The sequence below is a fragment of the Nelumbo lutea genome, chromosome 3, assembly GCF_056320005.1.
Source record: "Nelumbo lutea isolate HS-2025 chromosome 3, American lotus-T2T, whole genome shotgun sequence".
Classification (NCBI taxonomy): Eukaryota; Viridiplantae; Streptophyta; class Magnoliopsida; order Proteales; family Nelumbonaceae; genus Nelumbo; species Nelumbo lutea.
In genome coordinates, this window is record NC_142686.1 from 17,273,367 (window position 1) to 17,292,939 (window position 19,573).

The 19,573-nt window shown below is 38.0% G+C and overlaps 1 protein-coding gene, 1 long non-coding RNA gene and 1 pseudogene across 6 annotated transcripts; 2 read left to right on the top strand and 1 right to left on the bottom strand.

The window, feature by feature from the left end:
• Positions 1-277: 277 nt before the first annotated feature.
• On the top strand, positions 278-3,872 carry LOC148863257 (pentatricopeptide repeat-containing protein At2g22410, mitochondrial pseudogene; annotated as a pseudogene). Of its 4 annotated transcripts, XR_016109347.1 has the most exons (3): positions 286-664; positions 1,404-2,761; positions 3,555-3,872. The product of XR_016109347.1 is annotated as a pentatricopeptide repeat-containing protein At2g22410, mitochondrial pseudogene, transcript variant X3 (transcript). The 4 variants fall into 4 exon arrangements; XR_016109345.1 differs by having other exon boundaries at positions 278-2,761; XR_016109348.1 differs by lacking the exon at positions 3,555-3,872 and having other exon boundaries at positions 281-664; positions 1,404-3,109.
• A 2,175-nt stretch (positions 3,873-6,047) lies between these two features.
• Positions 6,048-16,039, bottom strand: LOC148863258 (uncharacterized). Its single transcript, XM_088977402.1, has 11 exons — positions 15,659-16,039; positions 14,942-15,089; positions 14,244-14,315; positions 13,297-13,368; positions 10,024-10,095; positions 9,772-9,915; positions 9,545-9,625; positions 8,839-8,910; positions 8,653-8,724; positions 6,473-6,544; positions 6,048-6,377 (listed from the first exon to the last, which is right to left on the bottom strand). The coding sequence occupies exons 1-11, from the start codon at positions 15,741-15,743 to the stop codon at positions 6,287-6,289; spliced, it is 981 nt and encodes a 326-aa protein (XP_088833528.1). The 5' UTR covers positions 15,744-16,039; the 3' UTR covers positions 6,048-6,286.
• A 306-nt stretch (positions 16,040-16,345) lies between these two features.
• LOC148863259 (uncharacterized) lies at positions 16,346-17,303 on the top strand. The gene is made up of 2 exons (XR_016110898.1): positions 16,346-16,781; positions 17,099-17,303. It is a non-coding gene; the product is annotated as an uncharacterized LOC148863259 (long non-coding RNA).
• Positions 17,304-19,573: the final 2,270 nt, after the last annotated feature.

A 19,573-nucleotide genomic window follows, 5' to 3' on the forward strand; every position in this document is an offset into this window, starting at 1 on the left:
TTTGGTAGGCGGGAGTCCAATCTGTTAGCCCATAATCTTGCAAAATTGGGCCTTTCGGACTGTGGTTATTATATAGAAGCCCTACCTGTGTGGCTGGCAAATTGGATGACTACCCGTGTAATCTTTCTTTGTCTTTAGTAACTTACTCCTTGCCAAAAAATATATTTTGTACACTTGCCTCATTCTTATGTGGGGTATTTTTCCAATGGTTTCTCACACATTTAGATTCTGCGAAAAGGCTATGCCTTTTAACCTCTATATGACGTGGGGCATTGGTATTTTTCCAATGCCATCCTTTCCTCCCTTTCTTCTTCGCTTTCTATTTGATGGGAACCCTTTTGTGAACAACTGGAACTCTGGTTTCGTTCCATTTGGGTGCATTTAATTTATTTGATTTCCATGTTTAATATGTCATTTCAAGAGGGATTAAGTTTCTCGGCATGCTTTCTCACTACTTTTTCACCTCAAAATTCAGTTGGAAGTTGGGGGGAATAGTGGGGAGTTCGAATTTGGACATTCAGAAGTATAATTCAGATTGAACATGGTTCTAGCAGGATTTTTACACTACAGCTCCAAGTAAAAGGCAAGCTATACCTGCTATATTCTTAGGTGAAGATGTCAACAGAACTGGAGTGCCTACAAACTTGAGCCACACTTGTTTGAAGTAAGCTCGGACTTATGATAGATTGTGGCTCTTACATCATTCTTGCTCATTTGGGTTTTTTTCAATGCAAAATATTGTCATCCCTACTACTGCTAAGTGCTAACTTAGTCTCCTGGAGGGGATAATTATCTGACAGCTAGCTAAGCTCCCAAGGTCATGTCTCTTGGGATGAAATCATGCTTTTCACAGTGTTTCTTGTTCCAGAATAGCATAAACCATGTTGTTTGCTTCTGTCCATCCTGACCTTTCCATGTTTCTTCTACTTCTGGAATCCAATTGTAATTTTCCATGTCAAAGAGTAGAAAATGCCTCGTACTGTTAGAGAAATGTACGAATATGAAGCAGCTAAAACAAGCACATGCACAGATAATCACAAACGGACTTGGGAATGACAACTTTGCTCTCAGCAGGGTTTTGGCCTTCTGCTCTAATCCGCACTATGGGAGCCTAAATCACGCGTTGCAGATATTTGAACGAATTGAAAAACCTACTATGTGCATCTGCAACACCATGATCAAAGCCTTCCTACTGAAAGGAGAGCTTATCAAGATCATCAAAGTATACACACGGATGTTGCAAGAGGGCCTGTACCCTGATAATTATACACTTCCTCATATGTTGAAGGCCTGCAAGAACCTACAAAACTCTGTACTAGGTGAACAAATCCATGTGCATGGTTTAAAACTGGGATTTTTATTTGATATTTTTGTTGGTAATACTATGATTCTCATGTATTCAGCCTGTGGTATGATGGAAGCAGCAGCACGCATATTTGATGAAATCCCTCATCGAACTGCAGTATCATGGACCATAATGATATCTGGATATGCAAGACAAGGGGACATTGACACAGCACGGTTAATCTTTGATGAGGCACCAATGAAGGATAGAGGAATTTGGGGATCCATTATCTCTGGGTATGTGCAGAATAATTGTTTCAAGGAGGGTCTGCAAATGTTCCGTATGATGCAGTTGACAAACTTGGAACCTGATGAGGCCGTTTTTGTAAGTGTTCTTTGTGCATGTGCTCATTTAGGAGCTCTGGATATTGGTATATGGATTCACAGATACTTGGATCGAATTGCGTTACCATTGACCATTCGGTTGAGCACTGCTCTTATAGACATGTATGCTAGATGCGGAAATCTTGATATAGCCAAAAAACTGTTTGATGGAATGCAACAAAGAGATACTATCTGCTGGAATGCAATGATTTCAGGAGTGGCAGTGCATGGAGATGGAGAAAATGCATTAAAGCTGTTCTTAGAGATGGAGAAGTCTGGGTTCAGACCAAATGACATCACTTTCATTGCTGTTTTTACTGCTTGTAGCTATTCAGGCATGGCATATGAAGGTTTGCATCTGTTCAAGAAGATGAGTACAGTATATGGTATTGAACCCAAAAGTGAACATTATGGATGCATTATTGACTTTCTTGGTCGGGCTGGGCTTTTTGAAGAAGCAAAGGAAATCATTCAGGGAATCCCCAATTCAAGTAGCCCATATGAAAAAGCAATCCCATGGAGGGCATTATTGAGTGCTTGCTGTAATCAGAGAAAAACCCAACTAGCTGAATTTGCAGCACAGCAACTTGTACAATTGGAACGCCACAGTGGGGTCTATGTTCTACTTTCAAATATGTATGCAGCTGCTGGAAACTACAATGATGCCAGAACAGTAAGAATGATGATGAAAAAGAGAGGGATTGAAAAGACACCGGGTTGCAGTTCAATTGAGATAAATGGGTTTATTCATGAATTTATTGCAGGTGAGAAAGCACACCTGCAGATGGATGAGATACATGAACTGTTGGAGAAGATGAACAAGCATTTGGAATACAATCCAAACTGATCAACTGATGGAACATCACCATAAGCCTTTAAGCTCAGCTACTGAGTGTTCAATCCATTTCTTCTCCTTGTTAGAGCACTCCAGGATTGCTTACAAGGTCCATTACTGTGGAGCATTTTGCTTTGTTGAAAATTATAGCTCAAAAAGAACTGCTTGAAGTTTCAACCTGCGAAGGTTCTTTAAACACAAGCCACAGAAGCATTGTGCTTACACCTTTACGTGTTTATCATGCCACTGAGAACTGTGGTAAGTTGACATATAGCTTATTTTTTATAAGTCTTGCATCCTTCCATCTCCATCCATCATATTTTATCTATGAAAATATAAGGCCATTTCACAATGCGCTGGTCCCATGGGACCTTGGGAGGGGTGGACCATAAAATGTAAATGGACCAAACACCCAATTGCATAACACGGCTGCTCTCGGACTAGAACCTTCATTCTCAACTTGTTATCCCAAGATACTACACCAAGCAATGGCCCCTTATCTATGAAAATATATGTAATCTAATTTCTTGCATTTTCTATGTTATGTATATATGTTAATTAAGTTTTGAAATTATTTACAAAAAAAATTAAGTTTTTAGATTCTTACTCCTTTTCTCAACTAGTAAATGTTTATCTTCCTTTCCTGGCTTCTAGTCCTCTTTCACTAATAATCATTCGTTATAGATCCCAAACCCATCCTGATATATGGTTGGGAACATGTTGCTTCCAGCTCCTCCACAAGGTAGACTGATAAATAGGTTAATGGTAGGAAGCATGGTTTTCAAAACCGGACCGGAAAAACCGGGAACTGGTCAGGTGACCAGTTCCGTTTTCCCCCAAAACCGGATTTTCTCCAAAAACCATTGATTTTGGTCAGCAAACTGCTGACCCAGGTGGTTAACCCTTTGACCCGGGAACCGGACCCCTGACCGGTTCGTTCTCTGGTCGGTTTTAAAAACCATGGTAGGAAGCCCCTCAATGAGAGAGTTCAGCTGTTCCACTGCTTCCCATTGTTTGGTTTTGACTTCTGCTTCCTTTTTTACCTGATCAGTTTTGACTTGCAGAGAGAGTTCACAAGTAATAGATTGGAAGATTTGGCAATGCCGGTTAAATAAAGAAATATGATTGATCAAAAAATAAATAAAGAAATATGCCTTCCAAGGATGAACATACAGATACTACTTATCTTCCATGGGTTGAAGGCTTAATGGGATCTCGGTCAAAAGCTTGGTATACAGATACTACTTAAATACAGAGGCATATCTTCAGTCAGTTGAATAGGCAATCACTTCCAGGTCTATTGTAATTCAAATAGTGCAAGCTGAATTCCTGTAGTGAATGGATTTTATTTCACAAAGGCTCATTACTCTAACACAGGTGGGTCTTGTCAGACTGCAGCATTTTCCTGCATGAAATGGGCAATCTTAGAGTCTCAGACTTGAACCCCACAATTTTCAGAATGAGGTTTTACCCTTACACCAAATAATGGTCCATGTTATACATTTCATGTGGTAGAGGTATGAGTTAAAATCCCAAGTGAATTTTTGGAGCAAGTCTATTCATTCCTAACATGTGATTAGTAATCGAGAGACATAGTCAGTGTACCATGGTTTTCCTGGTGTATGATCAAATATTTTCTTGAAGATGGACAATGCCAGTCCAGTGATCAGTTCCATGGTTTTCAAAACCGGACCGGACAGTCCGAAAACTGCTTTTTCCTCCCAAACCATTGATTTTGGTCAGTAAACCATTAAACCGGTCAGTTAATCGTTCAAATGGTTTTGACCGTTTTTTAATTTTCTAATTTTTTTATCAGAATGGGCTGATCATTCGGGTCAAACGGTCAGACCATTCAAACCGGTAACCGGGCCCGACCAATTTGGTTTTAAAAACCACGATCAGTTCGAAGCTTCATTTGGTGATCATAAATCATAATTTTGAACAAACAAAGCCCCACAGCCACCAAACCCATATGACTTTATGAATCCAATACAGAAGTAAAGCTGGCTGACTTTGGTTTCTCTCCGGATTCACCATCTCATGAAAACGCGAACTGGCTGTAACTAATGTTACTAACACCTGTGGGTTATCTTCCATGTATGATCTCATGATTTTCTGTCACAATCTTTATAGAGAAAAGAAATGAATACACCCCTCTTGACCTCCTTGACTTGTCGACTTGAGTAAGTGTTCTAAATTCTTGTCTTTTAATCTTCCCTCATTGGCTCATTCCAAACCGACCACAACTTGGTCTACTTCATCGCGGGCATCAATTCCCATCCATGCTAACAAAAATCTCAAATCGCGGCTGCTCTTCAACGACATCATACTCTATGCTTTGTTGATGGCAACACCGAGAAACATGATACGAGCGAGCACCAGGTTACTTGCCCCAAGACACAAAAGGCTCTCACTCGTAAGGCTGGAAGTGAAGGTGAGTCTGGATTGGGTGGTGCGGTATGATGGCATTACAACAGCCCTCCACCTCCCCATTAAGCTGAGTACTGAAAATGATATCTGGATTTGGAGAAGGCCCGAAAACAGGCCATCGCCATTCATGATATAAACCATTAAATTCGCTTGAAAACCTATATACGTTAAGTGCTTAATTTGTTATACAGAGTTAAAAGACAATGTCTAATTCCGATGTCGTTTTCTCAAAAAAGAACACTTCTGAGAAGAACCCAAATTTTCTACTCACTTTTTTTATCCACTCTTTACCTGCCGTGAATTGAAGCCACACACATCTCTAGGAACTCCTGTTTGTTCGGAGAATTGGAGCCATATAGATTTTGAAAAAACGGCTAAAAACACATGGCATATGCCTTTTGGTTAGCCGTTTTTTCAAAACGTCAAAAAAAATGGCCCATCTCAAAAACCATCATTTATGACCAAGATTTTAAACACCGACCTGAAAACAGAACCGCTGTGGTCACTGGTTCAACCATCCAGGTCTAATGGTTTAGGTGGTTTATTTAGGGCAAATGTTTGTTTGGTATTAATCTTTTAGACTTTTAGTTTTTATGAGAAAGGTTGTAGTTGTCTGCTGAGAAAGAAAGAAGAAGAAGAAGAAAAGAAGGAAAAAAGAAAAAAAAAATGAAAGAGAGAAAGTAAAGAAAGAAAGGAATGAATGAGGGAAAAAAGAGGATTCGACCATCACCGGTGATAAGGGTGCAAATGAATCGGAGACCTGAGATCCGATCCTATTTGGTCGAATGCATCTGGAATACTTTCTTACAAACAGCACCGATCAATGAAACCAAACAGCACCATGCATAAATATTTTCTTACAAATAGTAATGGCTGCGATATGATCATATGAAACCACACATATAACGGAAAAACCTGACACAAGCTGAATGGAAGTGCAGGACAGAATGCAACAGATCAGGACTCAAAGTGGATAAGAACCTCCTGGATTTTGTTACAACTTAAAGCACACCGTTAAGAACTTGGACGCGCTTTGAAGTAGTAATCAGGATTCCGTTTATTCATTGATAGACTCACACGAACACTTCATCCCCCCAGCACAAGAAAAGTTCAGTTATTCCAATATGAACTACATCTATATTTATATGAAGTTAATATACAATACAAGCAGCTTTTTTCTTCTTAACTACACCAAGACCAGCCAAGGATATTTTATAAGGCAGTCCTTCGACAGGATGAAGATTGAAGAAGCACATAGGAACAAATTCCCCATTTCATTCAAGAACCCTAATCTTGTGCTACAAAAAATACTAAAACACCCCTAAACAAATAAAGAATATGAAGATAGTTTAGCTAAACTAAGAACTCTGTGTCTGATAGTTCAAGGACCTGGTGAACACCTATTGGCTTTACACCTGGCCGGAATGCACTTCCTTCAACATACCTGTGCGTCCAGACATCGGATTAAAAATCATTATCATGTATTAAGTTTTAAAAAGGACACCAGTTGTTCCGTTTCAAGTTAAAAAGGAAGCTTACATTTCTTTCAAGAAAGGGTGTTTGTAGAATGCATCTGAAATTCTCCCTGAAAATAGATTGTGGTCCAAATACCTGAAATTCCACCAACAAAGAATAAGTGCATAATTATTAGACACATTTCCATACCATTTGTAGTACATGATAATACACAGTTGCATATCACATCTCCGACCCAATGGACCCTACCAGCCATACCAATCCTACACACTCATGTAGCATATGGAAGTTTCTTGAGGTGGTTTAACTCCAAACATGGGCTCTTTTATTGTGTGTGTGTGGATGAATTGGGTTCAAATTTCTTAGGGGTGATTACCCCAACGGGCCCAACCATGGATCCTTTGTCCCTGAACTATGTTCTAGGATCACAGTTTTGGGGCACGTTGCTCTTCAAACAATAGCTGCATGTGAGATGGCAATCATCCCCTCCAGAAGGTTCTAATTACTAGGCAGCACACCAACCTGGAAAATCAATATATGGTTGTTATATGTAAGATTGCAAATTTTTGTTTAGAGATACCACCCACTACATAACACCTTTTATATTATCACATTGTATCACCTTCTCTAATTGTTGTCAACCAGCAATATTCACACGACAATACAAAGCTATTGGCGAACTTGGAGATGCCGAACTTGGAGATTTCAGACTGGTTAGTCTCATTCCAAGCCAATACAAAGCTATTGGCGAAAGTTCTAGTTAGGAAACTCAAAAAGGTGCTAAAGGAGGTGTTGACCTGACGGCCCTGATCCAGATGGCTTTTGTGGAAGGCAGATTCTTGATGAGGTTCTAACCACTTGTGAATGTGTAGATACCATAATTAGAAGTGGAGTCATGGGTTTAATTTGCAAAATTGACATTGAAAGATTTGGGAAAAAAAAAAAGAGGCACAAGAGAACACCATTAGTATTAGGTTCCCACATTCTGTCATCCACCTCTAAAGGATCAAAACTTATTTGTTGGAGAATATCAAAAATAAGAAGTCATCTCATCCATTTCTTGCTCTCTCAAGGCTCTTGTTAAACCCAAATCCCTCCACCATGTGTTACTAGGTCAGCAATATGTTTATTTTTGAGAGTAGAGAGGTTATAGATTCTTGGAAAAGCTTGAATGAAGGCAGATGTTTCTTACCAGAAGACTTCCCAAAACTTCACCTTAGTTCCAGAAATAGCATCGTACCTTACATGTCGTGAAAAGGTTGGAGTAAGGTCATAATTGCTTTCCATGGACTTTTTAGAGCGGAATCTCTGACAAGATCAGAACCCCAACCCTTTAGGCGAAGCCCCCGGATGCTTTAAATAGTTGTATCCTAATTTGTGTTAATGAAGTTACCGTTTCCAATAAAAAATGCTTTTAATAACCACATGCCACAATGCCTCAGCCTCAGGTTCATTAGGGAATCTCCATAACCATTTACCTAGAAGAGCCATATTTTTATCCTTCAACTTCCATATACCCAAGCCTCCCTTCTCTTTATTTTTGCAAACTTGCTCCCAATTCAAAAGGTAATCTCTCTTCTCACTTCTCAGATCCCAAAGAAAATCCCTAATATTTTATTTTCAATTTTCTGCACAACTTCCATGGAAGCTTTAAAGACTGACAAAAGGTAGATAGGTAGGATGGATAATGTTGATTTAATCAAAGTGAATCTCCCACCTATTGAGAGGTAATTATTTTTCCAATTATCTAGTTTTCCTAAAAACTTCTCAACTTTTATCTCCCAAAAGAACTCATCACAAGGATTGCCTCCTAGAGGAAGGCCAAGGTACCTCAAAGGCCAATGCATAATTGCACAACCCAACACCGTAGCACACTCCTCCAACTCTCGTTTCCCCATTTGTAGACCTACCAAGATACATTTTGCCAAGTTAACCTTCAAACCTGACACTCTTTCCGCTATCTCCAAAATTCCCCCAAGAGCTCTCACCTCCTGAACATCCCTACACTCTCCCATAATCATTGTATCATCAGCAAATTGCAAATGAGATACCACAGTTAAGTTCTCTTGATCAAGCCTCGCTGAAAACCTCCATCAAAAAATAAGCACATCATGATTGAAGGACTGTTACTGTTGATGCTGTATATTTCCTAGTCACTTGTAATATATCTTCTTCTGCTTAATCTCAAACAAGAAACTGATTCTGAAACCTAAGTAGATTCAGATGTGGATAAAAAGACTCACAAGTAAGTCAACCGAGGAATATGGGCAAGCCCTGAAGGTATTGGTCCAGACATCTTGTTGTAAGATAAATACCTGTAACCAAAAAAGAAATTAATTTTCCAATCACGGGATAACTGGAAAATTGCTAAAATAGAGATACAAAAGGTACCCCAAGTAGATAGAGTTGAGTTGAATTAGTATACTTACAATGTTTCCAAGTTTGTCAAGTTCGCAAGCTGTGCCGGTATTCCTCCCGTCAGAAAGTTATTATTTAGGTACCTAGAATTCAGAAATAAAAGATGTTAGGCAGTCAATTAGTAATAACGATGGCAAATGCATCAAAAGGAAATAGACCTGTTCACGGACCAAGCCGGGCTGGATTCAGGCCAGGCTTTATCTCCGTATTAACAGAATACAGTCAGGCCAAAGCCCGAGCCCAGTCCTCATAAAAAGCCCAAAGCCCAGGTCCGAGCCCGAAGGCTGGCAGCAAATTGGAAAAAAAATCTTTTTTTACTCAATAAAAATTTAATTTATTTATATTAAAATACCTCAAAACCCAAAAATAATAAAAGATCTCACTATGGCATGAAAAACGAGAAGATGGACAAAGGAAAGAACATACTATATGTATATTTTTATTATATAAAATACATTTTTTGCTATATAATATATTATCAAGTCAGGCTCGGGCTTGGTCCGGGCTTTTTGAGAAAGCCCACAACAGGCCCGATATTTTGAGCCCGAGCCCATGGGCCTAAATTCAAGTCCAAGCCCAATTTAGAATGGACCGGGCCAGGCCGACCCGTCAAGCTACGCAGCCCATTAACAGGTCTAAATTCTAAAAAGGAATCAGCATACAATCAATCAATCAAAACAAACAAAACAAAAGCAAATACAAAAGGAATCAACATACAGGTTACGAAGAGCAGGAAAGCTTCCTTCAATGTGGATGAGCTCCCTTATGGTGCCCACCAAATGATTATTACCAACATCTCTGCACCCCCCCAAAAAAAGATAAGTTATATTACAGATAAGCAATTTAAGTAGAGAAATGGTAATGCAATACAATAAATATAATGATAGAAAATAGAATGTCTAAACTGTTAAGCTAAACACAGAAAAGATAAGATAGATTTTTACAAGTGCCGAAGATTCTGCAGTGTGCCCAATTCTGGTGGGACCCGTCCTGTAAAGCGGTTTTCATGAAGATAGAGATAACGAAGCTCAGGCAGATTTGCAAGCTCCTTGGGAATTTCACCTTTGAAATTATTGAAGCTCAGATACCTGCCCAAATTTCATTCAAATAGTCATTAAAATACAAAAATAGGTTATATAACAGAGGAACAACTTAAGTAGAAGTTCCAACTCCTAATAGACGCTGAAATTACTCACAGATGTGTCAGCTTCTTTAGTTCACCAATTTCAGGAGGAATGACATCTTGTAGTTTGTTCCACCTTAAATTACTGACAAGGACCAAGAAAGAACAATAGATAATAAGTACTACAAAAAGAATGATAGAAAAAGTCAACAGCTTTAGAGAAATATGGCTTTGCATAATGAGATTTTAGGAGGTTGCATGAGAACATGCAAAAAGCTACAAATCTGAGGGAAGCCACTTCATGCAAAAAAAAAAAAAAAGCGAAAGTCCACACCTACTGTATCCCTCCCAAGACACCAGGTGGCAAGAACAGGATGATGGTTTTATGACATAATTCAAGAACCACGAATGCAACATCATGCATTTTTCCCGTCACCTAGCAAAGCCAATTGACCATCTATAACAAGGGAACACTGAGTTCTAGGATTGTATCAGGTCGAATGATTTTTCTGCATTAACTTCAGTCAGGTCAGTTTTCAATTTCTCAAACCATGCTTCTAAGCATACAAGGGGAGAACATTCAAGGAAACAGTACCAGGTTGAATCTCTTGCAAAACGATGGATTTCATTCTTAATGGTCCAGAAGCAAATATTAAGTCCCACAACACCAAGGCTGGTTAGTTTTACTTTTTTCTCTGTTTTTTTTTTTTTTGCTAGGAAAGTAGATAATTAATTGGTTATTTTATCTTCAAAAAAAAATTACTAGTTTGATATATTCATGAGGCTCATCATCATCATCATTATCCAAGCCTTATCCCAACTATATGGGGTCAACTACATGAATACAATTTTGTGATTGTAGCCCCAGCATCAGAACCCCGTGAGCCACCTAATTGACCTTTCTTGAGACGTATTCAAACACTATACTCTCCAAATCTGTATCCATGCATCTCCCATCCTCAATGATAGACCAGATTTGCCATAGTGTTTGACAAACCTAGAGTTTCATCAAGTTTAAAACTATTGGCAGTCTCCAACAACTTTTACTTTTCTCTAGTCATTTCAAATAGGCATATGAATTGCTTCCCAGACATCTATAGCTCTCACTCTCTGCATTTTGACATTCCACAAGCATTGCCACAGCCCACCCAAGTGGTCCTTCCTATGTCAGCCCCAACCATGAAGCAGCTGTCTTTCTTTCCTTGAACACCCTATTGCAGAAGATACAGAATTGCAATTCATTGATCTCAGATTGCAACTTGACCCCCACCTCATCCCTCCTTGTTACAGTGGATTCTACTGATCATGTCTTCACAAACTTGGTAGATATCGAGCTTGCCTCAAAGGCCTCGTTCATTAAACAGTAAGTCATTTACCTGGGTAAATGCGCTTACTCGGACAAATGTTTCCTGGAAAACACTTACCCGGATAAGTGCACTTACCACTGTTCTTTTGATTCCTAGACAAAGTTATAAAATAACAGTTTTATCCATAAAAGTGTCATTATTGAGGAGACAATATTGTCCCATCATGTATTAGCATTTCCACATGGACGGGAAAGTGAATTACCCGTCTCAAGAGGGTATTACTTACCCAAGTAAATAAGCTGCTCGGGAATCATTATTTCCTGTGGGACCCGCTAATACCAAAACACGAACACAGGTTTCTTTTGTTTCGATGGAACCTACCAATTTGTCCGCCCCCATTTACTGGAAAACAGACGTGCCCAAAGATGATCATGTCTGGGTTTGTGTGCTTTTCTTCAAAAGCAGGATACACCAAAACTTTTTCCACTTTACCATTCCTGAAATCTTCTCCCCAGTTAATCTATCCCTTTCAAGTAGTTTTTACCCACTTTTCACTGAGTACCTTCCGGTTCTCTCATGTTTCCACATCCACCTATCTTCTGTCTCAAACCCTGTATCCCAGATGAATTTTCCTCATTTCCTTAGCAACATCAACTCAGAAGTATCTTGATGGCAGTCAGTCATTCCACTACCCTCCTTCAAGCATCAAATTACAAGGTAGATAGAGTCTGAACACTGAAGTACGAATGCTAGGCCATGGTACAGTGAATGTAAGCCTATAAGGTAAATGGATCCCCCAAGTTCTAATTTTCCTTCCATCACCTACTTTCCAACACAATCCGTTCATTAATCCCCTTCTGCCTTTGCAGATTCCTTTCTAAATCCAGGAGTCACATTTCTTTGTGCTTATTTCTGGGAACTGTTCATGGGGAAGAGATTTCATCTGTAATACCTCTACCAATGCAATCTTCCTCTTCAGCAATCACCAGCCAACTTTTGTTCAGAACACTAGGTTCACTTCTTTCAAAACTTTTTATCCCCAAGCCCCCAAAACACCTTGGCTTGCACAATTTGGTTCTGTGTCACTGTATGCCTCTCTGTACCTTCTTCACTCCCCTTACAGAAAAAAGCACGTCTTCTTGCATTTCTGAGAAATTTTTTTATGGGAGCCTAAAGGCTGACATGCTATATTGTGGTATACGGCAATTAGACCTGTGGGCTCGGGCTTGGTCATAATTTTAGGCCCGTAGCCCGACCCAGCCCATTATTAAGTCGGGCTTGGTCATAATTTTAGGCCCGTGGGCTAGGGCTCAGGCTTAAATCATCGGGCCCGACTTTTTTTCAGGCTCGGGATTTCTCAAAAAAGCCTGGCCCAAGCCCGAGCCCGACTTGATACTATATATTAAATAATAAAAATATATTTTATTTAATAAAAAATATATATACAATATTTTTCTTTGTTCTTCTCTTTTTTCCAAGTAATAGTGAGATGTTTATTATTTTTGAGTTTTGAAGGTTTTTAATATAAATAAAACACTTTTTATTGAATAAAAAAGAAAAAATTATGTTTTCAAATTTCTGGCCGGGCCCGGGCTTGGGCTCAAGACTTAGGCCGGGCTCAGGCTTAGGCCCGAGTGTATTCCGCTGATACATATACAAAGCCCAGCCCGAACCCAGGCTGACCCGATCCATGAACAGGTCTAACGACAATAGATTTTTTTTTTATGGGAGACGAAGGGCTGGTTAGTTAGTTCACCATTTTGAAAACCTTAACCTACTTTAGTTCTATATCAATAGGACAAAATCCAAAGAGACTACTCTGTACAAAATTTTAAGCAATCCTCATGAATGCAAAAATGACATAAAAGAATTCGTACTACCAAGAAGCTGGATAAATAAATAAAATAGAAACAAATATAGAACTGTTAAATGCTATATTACATACATACATACATACATAAAGAGAGAGAGAGAGAGAGAGAGAGAGAGAAAGAGAACCGTTAAATGAATAGCATAGAGCAGACAGGGAAGGAAGTTACAGGATTCTAAGATTTTTCAGCCGTCCAATTTGAGGAGGAATTGGCCCAGTCAACTTGTTATTATGAAGATCCCTGTCATTTAAGTACAATCAGCATGTTAAGAAACTATTTAAGAAATAAATCAGTTGTTATGGAGTTAAATGGTTCTAGATTTCTTGACTGCACTTCTATAAGTTCTTTTTCCTTGTTGAGACAATGAATTCTACAATAAGATTTCTCAGAAGACATGCGCTTCCAGTTGTAAGAGGATAAACGGTTAAAAAAGCTTTTTTATTTTTATTTTATTTGAAAAAGTATTGTATTCAAAAGTGTATGTCAGAACACTTACATCAATTCATGTGCACTGAGCAACTGTAATTTCTGTTTACAAAAGGTGTATCAGTATTAAAAACAAAAAAAACAAAAAAAAAAAGAAAGCATGAAGGGTACCCCTTAAGACACCCAGCCATGAGCACAACAGGTCTTTCAATCTCCTTTTCAGCATTTTCATTTCTTTGACTTTGTTTAAAGAGCATATTTTCAAGAAACAGCTTCTAAGCTGTCAGATACAACTTCTTACTAAGTATTTTTGAGTGCATGATGAGTAAGACTATGTTACAATGCTATATATGAATACTACTTAATAGCAAGAAATTCCTTGGGCAATTTTAAAGCCATATTTGATGATATAGTTTTTTTAAGTTTTAACTGTAGGTCCTCTTCAAGTTAGAAGTATACTTCATGTGAAAATCATTGTTGTTAAGAGAAAAGGCAAACAACTATACATTTAAAGAGCTCAATAAACATGAAAATCATAGTATCCTAACTCGTGCAGAATCAATTATCAAATAACACTTCAAAAGGCATGGAAATATTAAAAGACATCATAAGTGGGCATCTCTAAGCACATGAAGAGATAGAGTATCAAAATCTAATTTTAAGAACCAAGTATGATGAAGGATACTTACAGTCTTGTCAGTTCCAACAGATTGGTTACAGCAACGGGAAAAGGCCCAACAATTGAAACTGCATAAACTTCTCTGCAATGGATAGGTGATCACAGTAAGAATCAAATGTTAAATGTCTAAACTCAGCTAATAAACACAATCTTAAAATCAGATTTTCTTTCTCATTTACTTATCCCCTTCATGATGATTACTGACTCATATCAGTAGATTGGTCATGTAATACGGTATTCTAGTCCTTGGTATTAGGGGTGATCATAAAAAACCAAAAAGCCAAACTGAACCGACAAGACAGAACAAAAAAATCTGGTTAACCAAACCAATTGGTTCAGTATTTTCAAAAAACCAAAGGTACCGGTTCGGCTTCAGTTAATCAATATATAAACCTGGCGGTTAAATATATACAGTATATAAATATATATTTATAATATACTATATTATTTATTATTTATAATATAATATTTTATATGTATTTCTAGTATTTTTATTATATATTTATATTTATTTATAATATATATTATAAATATAAAAAAACCAAATGATAAATTTCATCATATTTTAATAAAGAACTCAAAGAAAAAGGAACTTCGAGGTAACACAAAAAGCAAGTTCAGAATACCCAACATTCCCCACAAAAATGAATTCGTGAAGTTGAATCCTTCACTTTCATAATACAGAGAATGAAAGAGAGTTTTGCTTACAGTTCGGTTACAACCCTATAACCACCCTGCGTGGAACATGTGACGCCAGACCAGGGTGGGAGGTCGCCATCTCCACAAGGATCCTCTCCAATCCAGGAGTAGACAACTCTCCATCCAAGAGATGCTTTGATTTCATTTAAGGCTTTCACTGCAACCAAAATGTCATTTTGGATTCAATTGTATACACAATAAAACTCCTATAATTTATCTCTCTTTAAAGATAATAAAAGCCAATGCAGCCAATAATCTCTATAGAATTCATTTGTCAAAAAAAAAAATTAATAATCTCTATAGAATTCATTCATCAAAAAAAATCTCTATAGAATTGTGAACGTCAGATGAAGTACAATTAAAGAGTAGATTCAAGCATTCAACAAATAGTTACCCAACTTTGGGCTTCAATGTAATAATCAATTAACTAACCCTTAGTCTCCAAATCTAATTCCCGACTCAAAGATCCCACACAACGCACAGGAACCTTAGTTTCGAAATTTAAGTACCTTCCAAAATAACAAATTAAAACACAATAAAACAGCATGAAACATCAGAACCAATTAACGAAAAAATAGACAGCAAACTCTTCATTACAGAAACAACCGCTTCTCAAACTTAGACGTTAGACCTTCGACGGAACAGTCAAATGAGCCACTAGAACCAGACAATTATCCTAAATGACGACTCCAAAGAACGAGATTAAAGAGAACAATCTGAAAGTACCGTCTCTCTTTAGGGTTTTGCAGTGAGTGACGTTGAGTAGCAGGGAGAGAAAGCATAGTAAAGCAAACGCCGATGGAGAAGCCATTATAGCTGGAATCTCTGGGCGGAGAAACAGATACAAGGAGCAGATCGAACGAATTATTTGTCGGATCTGCTGAATCTGCTTTTTTCTCTTTTGTTCTTCCGGCTTCCCCAATATTCTTCCTTACAGTTTCAGTTCTCACTTCTCACTCAGAGATAATTGAATTTTTTTGAAGAAATTTGTTTTTAATTTAAACCATCGAAACCAGCCGACAAGAAAGAAAGAAAAACCGAGTTTCGTTTTTCCTTTTTTTTTTCTTTCTTTTGGTTTTTTCTGTGTTTTCCGAGACAGTTACCCGCGGTTTTGAGGAGACGAGATGGGATTGAGTATTTGAGGATCCATCCTTCTTAGCTGTACTTTAGATGTGGCACTTCTGATGGATTGGGACCCACATCTTTATGATTCCCTCTATTAACCGAGATCTCCGGTGGATTTCACCTGATTAGATAATGTAAATTGTAGACCGTTTGATTTTTATTCAGTTCATTGGACCTTCCATTCTTCTCCCCACACACAAGCATGTGATACGCATTCGGCTTGCCGGTGCGGCTTACTGAATAACTGGCTCCAACCAAATAAGTCCGCGTAAATTAAGAACTTTGTTTAGGTTCTGTTTGTTTGCTGCTTGTTTTCATTTGCATTAGCACAAATGTATTGAGTGCAAATTCTGGTCTACTTTTGCATTAGTTCTTCCCCTAGGAAACCCATAGGACCCATACTCCCATAACAATTCCTCCGTCTTTGCGATGACGACAGCGGCTTCAGCCCCTACGAGAGCTGAAGTTCTCTATCTCTTCCGTTCTCTGTTACGAATCGCCCGGGAATTCTCCGATTACAATATTAGAGAGTACACCAAACGGAGAACGATAGACGCCTTCCGTCAGAACCGAGACCTTGGGGATCCTTTAACGATTTCGTCGGCGTTTGCTGATGGAAAATCTCAGCTCCAAGTTGCAAGGAGACAGGCTGCTGTTTATTCATTGTACGCACCGAAAGTCAAGAGCATCATGGAGATTGAGCATCGCTGAAGAACTTTGATCGGTACATCAAGCAGATGATAAGACATTTTGTTCCATCTTTTTGCAACAGTATAGGATTTAATGTTATACATTTGGGTTTCAGAGTATGTAATTTAGTCCTGTAGGACTACTCGCATACGATATACAACTTCCTGATTCTTGGATTTTACCCATCAGTTCGAAGGATTTTGATCGATACTCATAGTTGAGAGAATTTAAGCCTCTCTTTTAACTCTTTTTTTATTTGTTAGTGTTTTCCGTGGTATTTGCACTACTTGATTTGGTTTACTACTGTTGCTTCGTGAATTTTTAGTGCTAAGGCTGCTGTGTTAAATGCAGGTTCTCGTGGGTTTTGCATTTTGTTGAAGAAAGGAAACTGCTTTTGTACTGTAAGCTTACCTGTTTTAATGATGTAGCCTTGGGCGGATGTTTTTACTGATTTTCTGAGTTGTGTTATGAGTTTGGCTGAACTTCAGTTGGAAAAGATACGAGGATTGGCAATTAATGGAGGAAATGGCTCTTGAAAGAGTGGAATTCTGAAGCAGGATTTATGTAGCCAACCCTAAATGGTTGGGATTAGGTTTTGTTGGATTGAGCCTCTTATAGTTTATATAAAAGATTACTCTATAAGTCATAGTATGGAAATTCAGATTTAGATAAGCTACTCGAGAGAAAAACTCCACCTTCTTGTGTAGTAGAAACATTAACATTATGATCAAATTAACTCCATCTAATATTTGGACTCTTCAAGATTCCATAGAGAGTGGTAAAGAAGCTTAAGCAAGTATACTATAGTAGTTTTTTGTAGTTTGGGTCCTCTCCGGTTAGGTTTTGCCTCTGTCCTCACTGGGTAGGGTAGATGTTTGTGCTTTGTTCTTTTTTTCTCACCATTATCTTGATACCAATAAAAATAAGCTTAGTGTAGTAGAGCTGCCTTCAGGAATGTTGCAGTCAAGAAGATGGCCATCTTTCTCTCATGCATGTATTCATTCAGAAATCAGAAATAGCCTGTTTATTCACAAGACAAAGTCTTTTGTGGTTAGTAATGCCAAAAAGTTACCACATCTGTGATAAGCAATGAAGAAGGACAATGGATAGAGTACAATGGTTGAATGATTTGGAAGAGCACCCATATAGTTAGGTAGAAAAGGAGTTCCAACATCTAAGAATAAATGTTTGAGAGGTTGTGTTTTGGTGTACTTGTCTTCTTACCATAATCAAGTTACAGATATTGACTGATTGTTTGGGGATCAACCATAGAAGTTATATTTCTACTAAGAAGATTGGTGGAGAAAATTAGGGAACAAAGAATACTTGGTATTTGTCAATTTAGAAAGCATATGATAGAACCCCCTATAGAAGCCATCTAGCGGATGTTGAGAAACCAATGGACTTCAAGTAGGCATGTTGATATCACTAAGGATTTATATAAAGGGTCAGCAACCAATATGAGAATTTTGGAAGGAAAGACAAGAATGTATCCGGTTACAATGGGTTTATACCAAGGGTTACAACATAGTTCTTATCTTCTTTCATTAGCTATGGATGAATTAACTAGACATTTAAGAGGAGGTTTCATGGTGCATATGTTATTTTCTGATAATATGATTTTGAGTGATGAAACAAAAGATGGGCTCAGTGCAAGGCTAGCACAATAGATGAAATGTTTCAACTTTCAACCTAAATTGGATTAAAATGGAATACATGTATTGAAATTTTAGTAAAAATATCAGTACCAATTGTGGTGAAATTGTGATTGATGATTAGGAGATGTCCCTAGCTAACAACCTCGAATAGTTTAGATCAATCATCCATAGTGGGAAAGAAATTAGAGAGGGGCATTGCCTATAAAATGAGAGCATGAGAGTATTGGAACGTTTTAAGAGTTAAGAATTTGGCTGAGATTGTGGGTCTATGCACTCTGGCTATTAAACATTTTAGTTGTAACTCAGGACCTCAGGTCTCTTATTGAACTTGCTAGATTTTATAATCTTGTTGACTGCTCCAGCATTTAAAATGAATTTCCAAAAGGTGGATGTTTTGCATTTGTGAAGGGAATAGGGTTGTATTGAAATCTTTGTCATTCCAATTCATTTTGAATTGAGGACCCTCATCTGAGTTCCAAGATAAATCCAAGATTAAGCATCTAGTTTTGACTTTTGAGAGGCCATTTAGTGGCATCTGAAGTGCTGAACTGAATGACTTATCGCTTTGTCTTTTGTGGATAAAATTATAAAATAATAAACTGTTCAAGGGTATAATAATCAATTCAATTTCAGCTTCAGCCACTAAGGAGCTCATAACATTCTTATTCACTAAAAGACAAAGCAATAGGTCATTCAGTTCAGCAACTCCAGCTGTTATCAAACAGCCTTTTAATACTACCAGGTGACTTAATATACTGCCACTACATGCCTGTGGCTATTGTTGCATCCTGTGGTCAAAGTTAGCAGATCATTAAGCAACAGGACAGTTTTATGACATGTTTGTGTATCTCAATTTAGTTGCTGGATTTTTTTTTTTTTTATAGCCATGTGATATTGTGAAGTTAGTAAAGTCGGATTAGTTGTTAGTACCAATCCAACCATACACAAGGATTCCCCTAGTTTCAGTGATAAAGAATATGGCCAGGGACTATTTCTGGTGGTTTAGGGATAATATTAGAAGAAAGTTTTCTATAGCTTAATTAAGAGACGTGTCATCAATGGTTGAAAGGCAGCTGAGCAATCTTTTCAGCATAAAACTCATTGTGAACTAAAATGTAACTGGCAGAACCATAGGAAATGGACATAGCTAGTCATTGACTCAGAGAAG